This window comes from Hyperolius riggenbachi, chromosome 1 (genome assembly GCF_040937935.1).
Source record: "Hyperolius riggenbachi isolate aHypRig1 chromosome 1, aHypRig1.pri, whole genome shotgun sequence".
NCBI classification, from domain to species: Eukaryota; Metazoa; Chordata; class Amphibia; order Anura; family Hyperoliidae; genus Hyperolius; species Hyperolius riggenbachi.
Genome location: NC_090646.1, coordinates 351,263,465 through 351,283,626, shown reverse-complemented (window position 1 = coordinate 351,283,626; position 20,162 = coordinate 351,263,465). Strand labels below are relative to the sequence as shown.

General features: G+C 48.8%; 1 protein-coding gene across 1 annotated transcript in view; it reads left to right on the top strand.

Annotated features, from left to right (window-relative positions):
- The window catches only part of JAK3 (Janus kinase 3), a 161,378-nt gene that overhangs the window by 84,106 nt on the left and 57,110 nt on the right, over window positions 1-20,162 (top strand). The window contains exons 11-12 of the mRNA XM_068234112.1: window positions 1,209-1,330; window positions 5,539-5,670. Coding sequence (XP_068090213.1) covers window positions 1,209-1,330; window positions 5,539-5,670 — 254 coding nt within the window. The remainder of the gene's footprint in view (window positions 1-1,208; window positions 1,331-5,538; window positions 5,671-20,162) is intronic.

The window sequence follows — 20,162 nt, the reverse complement described above, 5'->3', positions numbered from 1 at the left end:
CTGCTGCTCTCTCCGCCTCCTGCAGAACTCCAGTCCCCGCCTGCATCCCTTCCCTCCCTGCTCATTGGAGGGAAGGGACGGGGGCAGGGACCGGAGCTATGCAGTAGGCGGGGGAGCAGCTGAGACTGACACTACAGATGTAAACACAGCCTCACAGCACGGCTGTGATTTATGAGGGATTGCAGAGTGCAGGGGGACCTTAGTGGGGTTTGGGATAGCAACAGAGGCTGGGTTGTGTAGGCAGATCCAGCCTCTGTATGCAGATAACATTCTGTAAACACACCTCGGGTTCTCTTTAAGAAACTCCAGTTGTTGTCTCTATACAAAAAAGCCATTAAGCTCTACGACTTTCAAAGTCGTGGATAGGGCTGTTTTCTGACTTTTATTATCTCAACTGTTAGTTAATTTTTTACTTTTCCTCTGCCAGAGGAGAGGTCATTAGTTCACAGACTGCTCTGAAAGAATCATTTTGAATGCTGAGTGTTGTGTAATCTGCACATATTAGAGAATGATGCAATGTTAGAAAAAACACTATATACCTGAAAATAAAAATATGAGAATATATTTCTTTGCTGCTAATCTTCTAGTAATTATTCATAGTACACAACCAATTCATTATATCATATATTTTTTTCGCTTCAGTGTCTCTTTAATGAAGATTATTATGCATCTGAAAGATTTTCTTGGTGAGTCATAACTTGTTGCAGTAATTTTTGTGAATGTGAAGACCACTTTTACATGAAAGTTGCTTGTCTTTTTTCAAGATTCCATACAAGGAGAAAATGGCAACTCTGCTTATCTTAATCAATAAGAACAAAGGCATTGTTATTTGCCTTCTATTGGTCTGGATCTTTACAATAATCTTTAAATTATTTAGGAATAATTTGTGTATGGGTGTTCTTGGTTAATCACTACAGGTACATAGTTTTGTGTAAGGTGCTAAGTAACTCTGAATTGGTATTTAAACTGGCCTGTATTGGCTTTAGTCAGTTCTGGGTCACAAACTTGGAGGACAGGAAGTGGAGTCAAAGTAGATTCAGGACACCTAATCTGCCGACTTCTTCTGTGTCAGTGATACAGAACGCAAGATAGGCGAAGGATCAGCATAATAGCCAGGCATTTTTAGAAGAAAGCCACCAATGGCACCTCCTATAGTCCTCTTGGGAAATGGATCATCATTACAGTTTCTTAATGTCCTTTGTTTCCAGAAAAGTCCAATCTTCTGATAATGCGTGCCTGCTGTCTTCAGAATACTATGTCACCTGTGAGACAAAGGCGGAATATTCCACCAATGACCTTTCATAAAATTCATCGTAAAGACATCACATTTGTAAGTATGAACAAAGACAGTGAGTCACAAATGATGCATGCACCAGTAAAATTGCCATGTGCAAAGCCCTGAATAGCAATTTTACCAGCACTTCCGGCAGTTATGTAGTGCATGTTGCCTAATTAGCATAGCCTAACTTATCTAGGTAATGCGGGTTTTGCTAATTGAACAGTGTGCACCACAAAACTAGCATAAGTTTGGGTAAAATTGCCGTGCACTGCCTGCTCACTGCAGTTTTACCACTTGTATGTACTTAAAGGAAACATCCAAGGACCTGAAAAAAAAATCCACTTACCATGGGCTACCTCCAGCCCCTGGCAGCCGTCCTGTGCCCTCACCGGAGCTCCGGTGCCTCCCGTTGTCCCACGCTGAAGAAGCCAATCTGGCGAGGTCGGCTTCCTGGTTGGCCTCTTCTGCGCTCCACGGCGCGGGTCACGTGGTCAGGCCGACGTCATCAGCATCGTACTGCGCAGGCGCAGAACTACAATATTTTGTCAGAACTGAAATATACCAGTTGCTGTCAGTTATATATCAGCAGCTGTCAGTTACAACTGGATGTGCAAGGCAATGTCCATGTTTCCCTATGGCTCAAGTGTGTGATATTACAGTTGAACAGTTTGGTGACCAGGAAGCTGTTAGGGGGTAATGGCCATTTTTAAAATGGAGGACGGAGAATTTAATTGATCACAGTGGAAAAATTGGACGCAGGAGAGGAGAAAGAGATTGAGTAGTAGACTATATAGGAGGTAAGTATGACCTGTGTATGGTTATTTTGACTTTTCATTTTCAGTTTATGCATATACTCGTATATAAGCCGACCCGAGTATAAGCCGACCCCCCAACTTTTACCTAAAAAAACCTGGGAAAAATTATTGACTCGTGTATAAGCCTGGGGTAGAAAATGCAGTGGCCTTATGGCATAGAACAAAGCATTGCTTGAAGAAGTCAGTTGACTTGGAGAGAGTAGAAGGGGCATATACAGTGAAAACTGCCAGTTTTTCAGAACACGTGCAAACAAACATTACTCCATTGTGAAATGCAAATTTAAATATCCATGGCAAGTACAGAGCCCACCCCTCATGCATATGTATATACTCAGCAAATCATCATCATATAAAGCATACTGTGCTTGACTCCAGGTCACTATATATGTAAACTACTTGGCTACTGTAACATGCATAGCTTATCATTGCTGGCAGATGGGAGGGATCCTTCACAGGTGGATTCAAACAGATTGGTGGATGCAGTCTGCACCATTCTGACACTGATTGTGTTGGGAGCACGGGTGTTGCTCTCTCCCCCTCAACCCTGTCCTCCTGCTAGCTGCCAATTGTGCTGCCTGCTACGGCAGCCATACCTTTAAAGTTGCCTTTCTGTCCCAGTGTACCTGTAGGGATATACATAGTATGTTGTGTTCCCCATCCTGTACCGCAATGTGCTTTGAACATAGTGTGGCCGTGTGAGTCCCGCCCCCTGCCGTAATCGCCATGTGCAGTGTTTAGCCGATAATTATTATCCCCGGTACATGCTGCCTGCTGCAGCAGCCATACCTTTAATGTTGCCTGCTGTCCCTTGTCTCCTTGTCGGGATATGCAAAGCGTGGGTGCACGCATTACACTTGCCGGTATGCTCATTGATTCATCTCCCGGCCAGTCGCAGGCTCCTTGTTATGATGCCCTCCAGTGATGCATAGGCTCCACTAGAGGGCGTCATAACAAGGAGCCTGCGACTGGCCGGGAGATGAATCAATGAGCATACTGGCAAGTGTAACACGCGCACCCCCGCTCTGCATATGCCGACAGGGAGACGGTTGTGACATATAACCCCAGTAACGTGGGGAGTGTCAGAGCCCAATAAGTACTCATGAAGGGGACCCAGTGCGTGCAGCTGCTAAGGCTTAATCGCTGTTCCTCGCTACCGCATGCCCTACATCCCCGGGCACAAGCCGACTCTCCACACTTCCCGGCGTCCCACTAAAACCCATGAACATTCTGCAGCAAGTCAAAGAGACTCAACATCAACATAAGTATAAGTATATAGAGGATCCGGAGCACGTGTCAGATTCTGCTAAATCGCTGTTCTTTGCCAACACGCGCTCCGGGTCCCCAGAGACATGCGACACCTTCCCACCCCTCGCCAAAAGTTCCGCTGCAAAGCAAATTCATTGCAAAGTCCCATGGGAGATAATACAGATAGTCAGATGGGAGGTTCGAGACATGCAGCGACTCTGGGTTAATCACTAACCATTGTCATCACACGCTTACGACCTTCTAACCCCTGTAGCTCTCCACCATAGATCACCAAACCCTCCATATTATATCAAACGGGCATCTATTGCAAATATTTGCGTCAATAGTATAGAGTATTATTCAAGCAACCGTTCAGAGGATCTGAAGTACGCAACGGCTCCAGTCAAGTACTGATCCTCACTCCAGATCCCCCGCCCTGTTCAAAAATTCACGATGTCAGGGCTGCCTCCCCCTGGTACATTGCCCACATATAGCTGGTGAGGACACATTTTAGGATAATCTTAAACCACTTAACATGTCCTCCCATTCCTCAAAGTTCCAGGAGGCATCATGCTCGATCACTTATTCTTTATATCAAGTGTAAGTGTAAGTAAAATTTCCATCTCCCCCATGTACAATAAGAAAAAACATTGAAGTATTAAAGCAATGTAAGCCTTGCATCGATTCTTGTAGGTGATGCCTCAAGATTAGTTAGGAGTCCACCGTCTGCCAGTGATCTCTTTGAGGCAGCAGGGGCGACTCTGTATTCATGCGCCAATCTTCAAAGTCAGTTGAAGGGATCCCTATGTCTTCTGTGAATTTGGCCAAGGCATCTTTAGCGCGTAATATATCCCCCTGGCCTGTTTAATTGCTGTTAGCAGGGGTTTCACTGCTTTTCTCTGCATCAATGTTCGTCTAGAGAGGTCCGGATATAAAGAGATACGTGCCCCATCAATGTCAAGATCGTCTCTATCCCTCATTGCACGAAGGATCTGTTCAACATCAGGGAATCTAAGTAAGCGACATATAACATTTTGTGGCCTGTTGATGTCTGGGCTGCGTGGGCCTAGTCCACGGTGGATGCTTTCTATATCAATAGGCGACTGAGCGGGACGTTTTAGTATGATGTTAAAAATCTCAATTGCCGTAGCCCGCAGGTCCTCGGTTCCCATGGCCTCAGGCCGTCCACGAATTCTGATGTTTTGCCTCCGTGATCTGTTCTCATAGTCATCAAGCTGAGCGATAAGTGTATATATCTGCTTGTCTTGTTCTGATACCCTCTCTAGTACGGTCGCCATCTTATCATTAGCTCCGTCGTGTTTATCCTCAAGGGCCATTACTCTCCCTCCAATCGCTGAAATATCTTTATGAAGATCATCTAATTCCCTCCTGAAAGATTTCTGCTATCCTGGTAGCAAATGCCTCCAGGTCATCTTTAGTTGGTAGGAGTTTAATTTGCTCTCGGAAGTCCGCTACCCCATTTGCCTCTACAGCCTGTTTGGGCCCTGAGACTCCGCGTGGCTTGGTCCCTTGGGGGCTGCCTCTCTTCCCCTGTGTCCCCGACCCAGGCTCACCTTGAGAAGGTTGTGGAGAGTAACCAGGGCTAGCAGGCTGGCGTGTATTCGGCAGGGCATTCTCACCAGTGGCGTCTCGCTGATTCTCTGGGGAAGTCGGCGCTATCTTGGACAGCATAGGTTTCGGGTATGGGTTTTTTTGTTTCTTCAGTGCACTCCTCGTCACACGGGGCTCCTTTGGCATACTTTAGAGCTCAATGGGGTGAAGGGTGGATCAGCAGGTCAGGGATCTATAGCTTTCTCGCCGGGAGCTCAGTTCGAAGCGTCCTACTCCGCCATAGCGTAACCATGCCCGGCCCTGATTGTTTGATGAGGAGGCGGCCCGAGGGGAAGACTCCTCCATTCTCCCCAGGCCAGTCCACGCTTGCTTGCTGTGCATCCTGGGAGCAAATTATTTACTCAGCAAACATCCATTCTGTGGTTTCCGGTGAAATGTACCTGCTGATACCACAAGTTTTGCCCGCACTCGTTCTGGTAGAAAGCAACCCCACAGCGATTCACTGGAGACAAAACTTCCAAATCTCACTCACTCATCCCATCTTCACGCTGTCATAAATCAGACCTATAGGGTAGGGTGCTTACTGCAGTAGGAGGCAGATATTTATGCAAATTATTTCTCCTGCAGCGGGAAAGCCAAGGAAAAGGCTCCTTCACCAAAATTTGGCATGGATTTCGAAGGGATGCTGAGGGAGAGGAAGAGCGTGAAGTGGATGTCTTGCTTAAAGTTCTTGATGCCTTACATCAAAATTACCAAGAGGTATGATTATACACTGCTAGTATGATTTTTCATTTATTTTATTCCCTTTATGTATTGATACAATATCTGATACTATTGCATGAGTTATTATGGCATGATAGTCTATAAGACTGGACGTTTTGCATGGCAGGGCCTCCTAATATCTATCTGAGGCACCATAATGGTTGTGACAGGTCAACTCGGAGTAGAGCAAATTCTACTATCTTTCATTTCGTTAAAAGAGGGCAGTATACTGATTTGATGGCAGCTTGAGGGAGGAGGGGGGGGGGGGGGCTCACATGGCTTAAACAAGCATGCAACTAGTAAAAATCCTCAGGGGGTCAGGACACCTGACCTGCAGAATCATTCTGAGCCAATGATAAGGACACATCAAAGTCTGAGAACCAGCACAAATGGCAGGCAGCAATAATGCCATCAGTACTCCTCTTACTTCAGGTTTCCTTCAAGAGAGAACTCCAGGATGTGCCAGTTAGAAGTTTCCATCTAGTTATCAGTTTTGGTGATTCATCTTTGAATACTGCTTTCCTCCTGTTTATAGCAGGTATTTCTGCTACTGAAAACACAATCCAACTAATTCTTCACACCTCCTGTTTGGATACATTGCCTCTTTCAGGCATCCTTTTGTCTTTCCAGTTATATTTCAAATAGCCTATTGCTAAGCATACACGAGTCGATCCGGCGGCTCGATTAGCCACCGGATAAACTCCCGCCGCATCCCCGCTCATCCGCAAGTGCGCCTGGATGGATTCCCGCTCGTCCCCGCCGGCACTTCTTATCTTACACTTGATTCGCCGCTATTGTCCGCCCGCGGGTATCAAGCATGGAATCGATCCCTGCGGTGATCGGACACGTCGGACGCCGTGTATGCCCAGCATATCTCTTTACTTATTTCTAGATTGATTCACAATGGCAAGTTATCCTTTGGCTAGAGAGAGTATGTAAAGAGGAACTTTACTGAATGTAACTTAATGAATAAAGTTTTTTAATTTTTGTTTGTTTACTGTGTGTTCTGAAGGCAGCAGAAATCACACCTGCTCTCCCATAATGCTCTGGGACACCATTTAACCTGTAAAACCTGTAACCCAGAGGAAATCCACACCTCACACAAAGACAGGACAAGCATACAAACTCCATGCATATAGGGTCCCCACCCAGATTTTAACTATGGACCCAGTGCTGCAAGATGAGAGTGCTTTCCACTATGCCACCATGATGTCCAAGGAATGGAATGCAAAACTAGATTTAAACCAACTTTGCCCTTGCCTAGTGGGGACTAGGCTAAAAAGAAAGCCTAAAAGCATATCTCACATATTACAGAATATGGGGGTTGATTCACTAAACAGTGCTATTTCATAACACACAGTGCTATTTCATAACGCGCGTGTTATTTCATAACGCGCCTATTACATAACATGCGTACGTACGTACGTTCGGTAGTGAGATAATGCGGTATAACTCCATTGCGCATGTCGGGTATTCACAGCGCGCTTGACAAATGCACAGCACGCGCTGCAAATATACTTTCTAAGTTTACAGCGCGCTACGATGATTATGCACGTGTAACTTAGCAATTATGCAAGCATTTTGATTAGTTGATACTCCTTGGCGCTTTGAGTCCGCCAGGAGAAAAGCGCGATATAAGTGTTCTGTGTTTGTCTGTGTTTGTTAAGGCTAGGAGAACACATGGCAGAAACGCATGTGTTGCAGAAAACGCTGCGTTGTTTGCCTCTAATGAAAGTCTATGGGCCGCTAAAAAAACATAAAAAAATGCATATGCTTTTTGCCGCATTGCGTTTTTCAAAACGCAGGTTTTGTTGCGTAATTTTTAAAAACTCATCAAAAATGTACATACTGAAAGTCAATGGAAACGCAATGGTATGTGTTTTGATGCATTTTTGATGCGTTTTCTATGCGTTTTTGGGCTAAAAAAACCTTATTTATGATGTATTTCCGTTTCCTGTTGTCATCCTAGTGATTTGCATAAAACGCACCCCAAAAACGCATATAAAAAGCATACGCGTTTATTTAACCACTTGCCGACCGCCTACTTCATATTGGCGGCGGCAAAGTGGCAGCCCCAGGACCACGTAACGCAGATTGGCGTCAGGTCCTGGGGCACTCTCTGGCCGGGGATCGCGCGCTGGGATGCGTGCGCATCCGCCGGCAATAGGCTCCGCCCACCCGCGACGTCAACCCGCCGGCCAATCGGAAGCGCCGGCGGGTTGTTAACCCGATTATCGCCGGATAGGAAGCGTATAATACGCTTTGTAATGTTTACAAAGTGTATTATACAGGCTGCCTCCTGCCCTGGTGGTCCCAGTGTCCGAGGGACCACCAGGGCAGGCTGCAGCCACCCTAGTCTGCACCCAAACACACTGATCTGCCCCCCCCTGCCCCCTGATCGCCCACAGTACCCCTCAGACCCCCCCCTGCCCACCCCCCAGACCACCGTTTGCACACAATCACCCCCCTAATCACCCATCAATCACTCCCTGTCACTATCTGTCAACGCTATTTTTTTTTTAGTCCCTAAACTGCCCCCTGCTCCCTCCTGATCACCCCCCCCCCACCCCTCAGATTCTCCCCAGACCCCCCCAGACCCTCCCCCCCTGTGTACTGTATGCATCTATCCCCCCTGATCACCTGTCAATCACCTGTCAATCACCTGTCAATCACCCGTCAATCCCCCCCTGTCACTGCCACCCATCAATCAGCCCCTAACCTGCCCCTTGCGGGCAATCTGATCACCCACCCACACCAATAGATCGCCCGCAGATCCGACATCAGATCACCTCCCAAATCCATTGTTTACATCTATTCTCTCCTCTAAACACCCACTAATTACCCATCAATCACCCATCAATCACCCCCTATCACCACCTGTCACTTTTACCCATCAGATTAGACCCTTGCGGGCACCCAATCACCCGCCCACACGCTCAGATTGCCCTCAAACCCCCCCCTTATCAATTCGCCAGTGCATTATTTACATCCGTTCTTCCCTGTAATAACCCACTGATCACCTGTCAATCACCCCCTGTCACTGCCACCCATCAATCACCCCCTGTCACTGCCACCCATCGATCAGCCCCTAACCTGCCCCTTGCGGGCAATCTGATCACCCACCCACACCAATAGATCGCCCGCAGATCCGACATCAGATCACCTGCCAAATCCATTGTTTACATCTATTCTCTCCTCTAAACACCCACTAATTACCCATCAATCACCCATCAATCACCCCCTATCACCACCTGTCACTGTTACCCATCAGATTAGACCCTTGCGGGCACCCAATCACCCGCCCACACGCTCAGATTGCCCTCAGACCCCCGCCTTATCAATTCGCCAGTGCAATATTTACATCTGTTATTCCCTGTAATAACCCACTGATCACCTGTCAATCACCCATCAATCACCCCCTGTCATTGCCACCCATCAATCACCCCCTGTCACTGCCACCCATCAATCAGCCCCTAACCTGCCCCTTGCGGGCAATCTGATCACCCACCCACACCAATAGATCGCCCGCAGATCCGACATCAGATCACCTCCCAAATCCATTGTTTACATCTATTCTCTCCTCTAAACACCCACTAATTACCCATCAATCACCCATCAATCACCCCCTATCACCACCTGTCACTGTTACCCATCAGATTAGACCCTTGCGGGCACCCAATCACCCGCCCACACGCTCAGATTGCCCTCAGACCCCCGCCTTATCAATTCGCCAGTGCAATATTTACATCTGTTATTCCCTGTAATAACCCACTGATCACCTGTCAATCACCCATCAATCACCCCCTGTCATTGCCACCCATCAATCACCCCCTGTCACTGCCACCCATCAATCAGCCCCTAACCTGCCCCTTGCGGGCAATCTGATCACCCACCCACACCAATAGATCGCCCGCAGATCCGACATCAGATCACCTCCCAAGTGCAGTGTTTACATCTCTTCTCTCCTCTAAACACCCACTAATTACCCATCAATCACCCCCTATCACCACCTGTCACTGTTACCCATCAGATTAGACCCTAATCTGCCCCTTGCAGGCACCCAATCACCCGCCCACTTGCTCAGATTGCCCTCAGACCCCCGCCTTATCAATTCGCCAGTGCATTATTTACATCCGTTCTTCCCTGTAATAACCCACTGATCACCTGTCAATCACCCCCTGTCACTGCCACCCATCAATCACCCCCTGTCACTGCCACCCATCAATCAGCCCCTAACCTGCCCCTTGCGGGCAATCTGATCACCCACCCACACCAATAGATCGCCCGCAGATCCGACATCAGATCACCTCCCAAATCCATTGTTTACATCTATTCTCTCCTCTAAACACCCACTAATTACCCATCAATCACCCATCAATCACCCCCTATCACCACCTGTCACTGTTACCCATCAGATTAGACCCTTGCGGGCACCCAATCACCCGCCCACACGCTCAGATTGCCCTCAGACCCCCGCCTTATCAATTCGCCAGTGCAATATTTACATCTGTTATTCCCTGTAATAACCCACTGATCACCTGTCAATCACCCATCAATCACCCCCTGTCATTGCCACCCATCAATCACCCCCTGTCACTGCCACCCATCAATCAGCCCCTAACCTGCCCCTTGCGGGCAATCTGATCACCCACCCACACCAATAGATCGCCCGCAGATCCGACATCAGATCACCTCCCAAGTGCAGTGTTTACATCTCTTCTCTCCTCTAAACACCCACTAATTACCCATCAATCACCCCCTATCACCACCTGTCACTGTTACCCATCAGATTAGACCCTAATCTGCCCCTTGCAGGCACCCAATCACCCGCCCACACGCTCAGATTGCCCTCAGACCCCCGCCTTATCAATTCGCCAGTGCATTATTTACATCCGTTCTTCCCTGTAATAACCCACTGATCACCTGTCAATCACCCCCTGTCACTGCCACCCATCAATCACCCCCTGTCACTGCCACCCATCAATCAGCCCCTAACCTGCCCCTTGCGGGCAATCTGATCACCCACCCACACCAATAGATCGCCCGCAGATCCGACATAAGATCACCTCCCAAATCCATTGTTTACATCTATTCTCTCCTCTAAACACCCACTAATTACCCATCAATCACCCATCAATCACCCCCTATCACCACCTGTCACTGTTACCCATCAGATTAGACCCTTGCGGGCACCCAATCACCCGCCCACACGCTCAGATTGCCCTCAGACCCCCGCCTTATCAATTCGCCAGTGCAATATTTACATCTGTTATTCCCTGTAATAACCCACTGATCACCTGTCAATCACCCATCAATCACCCCCTGTCATTGCCACCCATCAATCACCCCCTGTCACTGCCACCCATCAATCAGCCCCTAACCTGCCCCTTGCGGGCAATCTGATCACCCACCCACGCCAATAGATCGCCCGCAGATCCGACATCAGATCACCTCCCAAATTCATTGTTTACATCTATTCTCTCCTCTAAACACCCACTAATTACCCATCAATCACCCATCAATCACCCCCTATCACCACCTGTCACTGTTACCCATCAGATTAGACCCTTGCGGGCACCCAATCACCCGCCCACACGCTCAGATTGCCCTCAAACCCCCCCTTATCAATTCGCCAGTGCATTATTTACATCCGTTCTTCCCTGTAATAACCCACTGATCACCTGTCAATCACCCCCTGTCACTGCCACCCATCAATCACCCCCTGTCACTGCCACCCATCAATCAGCCCCTAACCTGCCCCTTGCGGGCAATCTGATCACCCACCCACACCAATAGATCGCCCGCAGATCCGACATCAGATCACCTCCCAAATCCCTTGTTTACATCTATTCTCTCCTCTAAACACCCACTAATTACCCATCAATCACCCATCAATCACCCCCTATCACCACCTGTCACTGTTACCCATCAGATTAGACCCTTGCGGGCACCCAATCACCCGCCCACACGCTCAGATTGCCCTCAAACCCCCCCTTATCAATTCGCCAGTGCATTATTTACATCCGTTCTTCCCTGTAATAACCCACTGATCACCTGTCAATCACCCCCTGTCACTGCCACCCATCAATCACCCCCTGTCACTGCCACCCATCAATCAGCCCCTAACCTGCCCCTTGCGGGCAATCTGATCACCCACCCACACCAATAGATCACCCGCAGATCCGACATCAGATCACCTCCCAAATCCATTGTTTACATCTATTCTCTCCTCTAAACACCCACTAATTACCCATCAATCACCCATCAATCACCCCCTATCACCACCTGTCACTGTTACCCATCAGATTAGACCCTTGCGGGCACCCAATCACCCGCCCACACGCTCAGATTGCCCTCAGACCCCCGCCTTATCAATTCGCCAGTGCAATATTTACATCTGTTATTCCCTGTAATAACCCACTGATCACCTGTCAATCACCCATCAATCACCCCCTGTCATTGCCACCCATCAATCACCCCCTGTCACTGCCACCCATCAATCAGCCCCTAACCTGCCCCTTGCGGGCAATCTGATCACCCACCCACACCAATAGATCGCCCGCAGATACGACATCAGATCACCGCCCAAGTGCAGTGTTTACATCTCTTCTCTCCTCTAAACACCCACTAATTACCCATCAATCACCCCCTATCACCACCTGTCACTGTTACCCATCAGATTAGACCCTAATCTGCCCCTTGCAGGCACCCAATCACCCGCCCACACCTCAGAACGCCCTCAGACCCCAGCCCTGATCACCTCGCTAGTGCATTGCTTGCATCTATTTCCCCCCTCTAATCACACCTTGAGACACCCATAAATCACCTCCTGTCACCCCCTAGCACACCTACCCATCAGATCAGGCCCTAATTTGCCCCGTGTGGGCTCCTGATCACTCGGCCAAACCCTCAGATCCCCTCAGACCCCCTTCCGATCACCTCCCCAGTGCATTGATTGCATCTATTTTCCCCTCTAACCGCCCCCTGAGACACCCATCAATCACCTCCTGTCACCCCCCTAGCACTCCTATCCATCAGATCAGGCCCAATACATCCTGTCATCTAAGAGGCCACCCTGCTTATGACCGTTTCCACAAAATTTGCCCCCTCATAGACCACCTGTCATCAAAATTTGCAGATGCTTATACCCCTGAACAGTCATTTTGAGAAATTTGGTTTCCAGACTACTCACAGTTTTGGACCCGTAAAATGCCAGGGCAGTATAGGAACCCCACAAGTGACCCCATTTTAGAAAGAAGACACCCCAAGGTATTCTGTTAGGTGTATGATGAGTTCATAGAAGATTTTATTTTTTGTCAAAAGTTAGCGGAAATTGAATTTTTATTGTTTTTTTTCACAAAGTGTCATTTTTCACTAACTTGTGACAAAAAATAAAATCTTCTATGAACTCACCATACCCCTAACGGAATACCTTGGGGTGTCTTCTTTCTAAAATGGGGTCACTTGTGGGGTTCCTATACTGCCCTGGCATTTTAGGGGCCCTAAACCGTGGGGAGTAGTCTAGAAAACAAATGCCTCAAAATGACCTGTGAATAGGACGTTGGGCCCCTTAGCGCACCTAGGCTGCAAAAAAGTGTCACACATGTAGTATCGCCATACTCAGGAGAAGTAGTATAATGTGTTTTGTGGTGTATTTTTACACATAACCATGCTGGGTGGGAGAAATCTCTCTGTAAATGGACAATTGTGTGTAAAAAAAAATCAAAAATGTGTCATTTACAGAGATATTTCTCCCACCCAGCATGGTTATATGTAAAAATACACCACAAAACACATTATACTTCTTCTTCTAAATACGGCGATACCACATGTGTGACACTTTTTTGCAGCCTAACTGTGCTAAGGGGCCCAAAGTCCAATGAGTACCTTTAGGATTTCACAGGTCATTTTGAGACATTTGGGTTCAAGACTACTCCTCACGGTTTAGGGCCCCTAAAATGCCAGGGCAGTATTGGAACCCCACAAATGACCCCATTCTAGAAAGAAGACACCCCAAGGTATTCTGTTAGGTGTATGATGAGTTCATAGAAGATTTTATTTTTTGTCAAAAGTTAGCGGAAATTGGATTTTTATTGTTTTTTTCACAAAGTGTCATTTTTCACTAACTTGTGACAAAAAATAAAATCTTCTATGAACTCACCATACCCCTAACGGAATACCTTGGGGTGTCTTCTTTCTAAAATGGGGTCACTTGTGGGGTTCCTATACTGCCCTGGCATTTTAGGGGCCCTAAACCGTGAGGAGTAGTCTAGAATCCAAATGCCTCAAAATGACCTGTGAATAGGACGTTAGGCCCCTTAGCGCACCTAGGTTGCAAAAAAGTGTCACACATGTGGTATCGCCGTACTCAGAAGAAGTAGTATAATGTGTTTTGGGGTGTATTTTTATACATACCCATGCTGGGTGGGAGAAATCTCTCTGTAAATGGACAATTGTGAGTAAAAAAAATCAAATAATTGTCATTTACAGAGATATTTCTCCCACCTAGCATCTGTATGTGTAAAAATACACCCCAAAACACATTATACTACTTCTCCTGAGTACGGCGGTACCACATGTGTGGCACTTTTTTGCACCCTAAGTGCGCTAAGGGGCCCAAAGTCCAATGAGTACCTTTAGGATTTCACAGGTCATTTTGCGACATTTGGTTTCAAGACTACTCCTCACGGTTTAGGGCCCCTAAAATGCCAGGGCAGTATAGGAACCCCACAAATGACCCCATTTTAAAAAGAAGACACCCCAAGGTATTCCGTTAGGAGTATGGTGAGTTCATAGAAGATTTTATTTTTGTCACAAGTTAGCGGAAAATGACACTTTGTGAAAAAAAACAATTAAAATCAATTTTCGCTAACTTGTGACAAAAAAAAAAATCTTCTATGAACTCACCATACTCCTAATGGAATACCTTGGGGTGTCTTCTTTCTAAAATGGGGTAATTTGTGGGATTCCTATACTGTCTTGGCATTTTAGGGGCCCTAAACCGTGAGGAGCAGTCTTGAAACGAAATTTCTCAAAATGACCTGTGAAATCCTAAAGGTACTCATTGGACTTTGGGCCCCTTAGCGCAGTTAGGGTGCAAAAAAGTGCCACACATGTGGTATCGCCGTACTCAGGAGAAGTAGTATAATGTGTTTTGGGGTGTATTTTTCCACATACCCATGCTGAGTGGGAGAAATATCTCTATAAATTGACAATTGTGTGTAAAAAAAATAAAAAAATTGTCATTTACGGAGATATTTCTCCCACCCAGCATGGGTATGTGTAAAAATACACCCCAAAACACATTATACTACTTCTCCTGAGTACGGCAATACCACATGTGTGGCACTTTTTTGCAGCCTAACTGCGCTAAGGGGCCCAAAGTCCAATGAGCATCTTTAGGCTTTACAGGGGTGCTTACAATTAGGCACCCCCCAAAATGCCAGGACAGTGAACACACCCCACAAATGACCCCATTTTGGAAAGTAGACACTTCAAGGTATTCAGAGAGGAGCATAGTGAGTCCGTGGCAGATTTCATTTTTTTTGTCGCAAGTTAGAAGAAATGGAAACTTTTTTTTTTTTTTTTTTTTCTGTCACAAAGTGTCATTTTCCGCTAACTTGTGACAAAAAATAAAATCTTCAATGAACTCACCATTAGAGTTGGGCCGAACGGTTCGCCTGCGAACGGTTCCATGCGAACTTCAGTGGTTCGCGTTCGCGTCCCGCAGGCGAACCTTTGCGGAAGTTCGGTTCGCCCCATAATGCACATGGAGGGTCAACTTTGACCCTCTACATCACAGTCAGCAGGCCCAGTGTAGCCAATTAGGCTACACTAGCCCCTGGAGCCCCACCCCCCCTTATATAAGGCAGGCAGCGGCGGCCATTACGGTCACTCGTGTGCTGCCTGCGTTAGTGAGAGTAGGGCGAGCTGCTGCAGACTGTCTCTCAGGGAAAGATTAGTTAGGCTTAACTTGTTCCTGTCTGGCTGCATACCTGTTCTGTGAACCCACCACTGCATACCTGTGCTGTGAACCCACCACTGCATACCTGTGCTGTGAACCCACCACTGCATACCTGTGCTGTGAACCCACCACTGCATACCTGTTCAGTGAACCCACCACTGCATACCTGTGCTGTGAACCCACCACTGCATACCTGTTCAGTGAACCTGCCACTGCATACCTGTTCTGTTCAGTGGACCCGCCACTGCATACCTGTTCATTGAACCCACCACTGCATACCTGTGCTGTGAACCCACCACTGCATACCTGTTCTGTGAACCCACCACTGCATACCTGTTCAGTGAACCCGCCACTGCATACCTGTTCTGTTCAGTGGACCCGCCACTGTATACCTGTTCAGTGAACCTGCCACTGCATACCTGTTCTGTTCAGTGGACCCGCCACTGTATACCTGTTCATTGAACCCACCACTGCATACCTGTGCTGTGAACCCACCACTGCATACCTGTTCTGTGAACCCGCCACTGTATACCTGTTCTGTTTAGTGAACCCGCCACTGTATACCTGTTCTGTTTAGTGAACCCGCCACTGTATACCTGTTCTGTTTCGTGAACCCGCCACTGCATACCTGTTCTGTTCAGTGGACCCGCCACTGTATACCTGTTCAGTGAACCCGCCACTGCATACCTGTTGTGTTCAGTGAACCTGCCACGGCATACCTGTTCTGTGAACCCGCCACTGTATACCTGTTCTGTTTAGTGAACCCGCCACTGTATACCTGTTCTGTTTAGTGAACCCGCCACTGCATACCTGTTCTGTTCAGTGAACCCGCCACTGTATACCTGTTCAGTGAACCCGCCACTGCATACCTGTTGTGTTCAGTGAACCTGCCACTGCATACCTGTTGTGTTCAGTGAACCTGCCACTGCATACCTGTTCTGTGAACCCGCCACTGTATACCTGTTCTGTTCAGTGAACCCACCGCATCAGTGCGCATACCTGTGCAGTTAAGTGAACCCACCTACCTACGTGAGTGCACGCAGTGTGATATACCACTCCGTGCATACCCGATATGGACAGAACAGGTAGAGGAAGAGGTAGTGCCAGAGCCAGAGGAAGGCCACCCGGCAGATCTGCGCGAGGTCGTGTAAATGTAATTTCGTGTGGACCTGGCCCACAGTACAGTGCTCGGAAGAAGGCACGTCCCATCACCTCCCAAGATTGTCAGGACGTGGTTGAGTATTTAGCGACACAGAACACCTCATCTTGCTCAGCCACCAGCGCTACTACTAGCACCACTTCCGCTGCATTTGACACTTCGCAAGAATTATTTAGTGTTGAAATCACTGATGCACAGCCATTGTTGTTACAGCCAGATGAATTTTCACCAGCTCATATATTTGAGTTACCCGGCAACACTATGGATGTAACGTGTAAGGAGGATGAAGGACCTACTGATGGTGCATGTTTGGATTTGTCTGAGGCAAGCGAAGCTGGGCAGGATGATTACGATGATGACGATGATAGGGATCCTCTGTATGTTCCCAATAGAGGAGATGAAGAGGGGGACAGTTCAGAGGGGGAGTCAGAGAGTAGTAGGAGGAGAGAAGTTGCTGAAAGAAGCTGGGGCAGCTCTTCGTCAGAAACAGCTGGTGGCAGAGTCCGGCACCATGTATCGCCACCTATGTACAGCCAGCCAACTTGCCCTTCAGCATCAGCTGCTGAGGTGACGGTCCCCATAGTGCCCACATCCCAGGGTGGCTCAGCGGTGTGGAAATTTTTTAATGTGTGTGCCTCAGATCGGACCAAAGCCATCTGTTCGCTCTGCCAACAAAAATTGAGCCGTGGAAAGGCCAACACTCACGTAGGGACAAGTGCCTTACGAAGGCACCTGGAGAAAAGGCACAAACAGCAATGGGATGGCCACCTGAGCAAAAGCAGCAGCAGCACACAAAAGCAAAGCCACCCTCCTTCTCCTCTTCCTCCTCCATCAGGTGCATTATCTGCTTCTGCCGCTTTCTCCCTTCCACCTTCACAGGCACCCTCCTCCACTCCGCCTCTGCCCTTGAGCGGTTCCTGCTCCTCTGCCCACAGCAGCAGTCAGGTGTCCGTGAAGGAAATGTTTGAGCGGAAGAAGCCAATTTCGGCCAGTCACCCCCTTGCCCGGCGTCTGACAGCTGGCGTGGCGGAACTGTTAGCTCGGCAGCTGTTACCATACCGGCTGGTGGACTCTGAGGCCTTCCGTAAATTTGTGGCCATCGGAACACCGCAGTGGAAGATGCCAGGCCGCACTTATTTTTCGAGAAAGGCCATACCCCAACTGCACCGTGAAGTTGAGAGGCAAGTGGTGTCATCTCTTGCGAAGAGCGTTGGGTCAAGGGTACACCTGACCACGGATGCCTGGTCTGCCAAGCACAGGCAGGGCCGCTACATTACCTACACAGCCCATTGGGTGAACCTGGTGGTGAACGATGGCAAGCAGGGCGCAGCGGACCAAATTGTGACACCTCCACGGCTTGCAGGCAGGCCTCCTGCCACCTCCTCTCCTCCTGCTACATGCTCTTCGCTGTCCTCCTCCTCCTTGGCTGAGTGGCAGTTCTCCTCTCCAGCTACACAGCCCCAGCTCCGCAGGGCCTATGCTGCATGCCAGGTAAGACGGTGTCACGCCATCTTAGACATGTCTTGTCTCAAAGCGGAGAGTCACACTGGAGCAGCTCTCCTGGCTGCTCTTAAGAAACAGGTGGATGAGTGGCTGACCCCGCACCACCTGGAGATAGGCAACGTGGTGTGCGACAACGGCAGCAATCTGCTTGCCGCTTTGCATATGGGGAAGCTGACACACATACCCTGCATGGCACATGTCATGAATCTAGTGGTTCAAAGATTTGTGGCAAAGTACCCTGGCTTAGCGAATGTCCTGAAGCAGGCCAGGAAGTTCTGTGGGCATTTGAGGCGGTCTTACACAGCCATGGCACGCTTTGCGGAAATTCAGCGCAAAAACAACATGCCGGTGAGACGCCTCATTTGCGATAGCCCGACTCGCTGGAACTCGACCCTGCTCATGTTCTCCCGCCTGCTAGAACAGAAGAAAGCCGTGACCCACTACCTCTACAACTACAGTAGAATGAAACAGTCTGGGAAGATGGGGATGTTCTGGCCCGACAACTGGACACTGATGGAAAATGCATGCAGGCTCATGCGGCCGTTTGAGGAGGTGACCAACCTGGTGAGCCGCAGTGAGGGCACCATCAGCGACTTAATTCCCTACGCTTACTTCTTGGAGCGTGCTGTGCGTAGAGTGGCGGATGAAGCTGTGAATGAGCGTGACCAGGAACCGTTACGGCAGGAACAGGCATGGGACCAATTTTCATCAGACCCAGCTGTTTCCTCAACACCTGCGGCAGCACAGAGGGGGGAGGAGGAGGAAGAAGAGAAGTCGTGTGCAGAAGACGAGTCAGACTCAGAGGATGATGAGCAAGGTGTTTCTTTGGGGGAGGAGGAGGAGGAGGAGGAGGAGGAGGAGGGGACAGCGGCAGGAGAACAACCTCAGCAGGCATCGCAAGGGGCTTGTGCTGCTCAACCTTCCCGTGGTATTGTTCGCGGCTGGGGGGAGGAGGTTGACTTATCTGACGTCACTGAGGAAGAGCAAGAGGAGATGGAGGGTACTGGATCCGACTTTGTCCAGATGTCGTCTTTTATGCTGTCCTGCCTGTTGAGGGACCCCCGTATAAAAACCTCAAGGGGAATGAGCTGTACTGGGTGGCCACACTACTAGACCCTCGGTACAGGCACAAAGTGGCGGACCTGTTACCAACTCACCGAAAGGTGGAAAGGATGCAGCACATGCAGAACCAGCTGTCAACTATGCTTTACAATGCCTTTAAGGGTGATGTGACGGCACAACGCCAGCAAGGTACCACTGCCACTAATCCTCCTCCCGTGTCCACGCAGTCAAAGACAGGACGCTCCAGCGATCTCATGGTGATGTCGGACATGCGGACGTTCTTTAGTCCAACGCCTCGCCGTAGCCCTTCCGGATCCACCCTCCACCAACGCCTGGAACGGTAGGTAGCCGACTACCTGGCCTTAAGTGTGGATGTAGACACTGCTGTGAACAGCGATGAGGAACCCTTGAACTACTGGGTGCGCAGGCTTGACCTGTGGCCAGAGCTGTCCCAATTTGCCATCCAACTTCTCTCCTGCCCTGCCGCAAGCGTCCTGTCAGAAAGGACCTTCAGCGCAGCTGGAGGCATTGTCAAAGAGAAGAGAAGTCGCCTAAGTCACAAAAGTGTTAAGTACCTCACCTTTATCAAAATGAATGAGGCATGGATCCCGGAGGGCTGCTGCCCGCCCCAAGACTAAGTCAGTCCCCGCACACACAGCATCTCTGCCTGCACGCCGTGTGACTGGCTGCCTGGCCTGCCCCAAGAAGACTAAGTCGCTCCCAGTCCCTCCACACAGCATGTCTGCCTGCAGACCGCTTGACTACCTTCTCCACCACCACCAACAGGGTCCGGGACTCCAG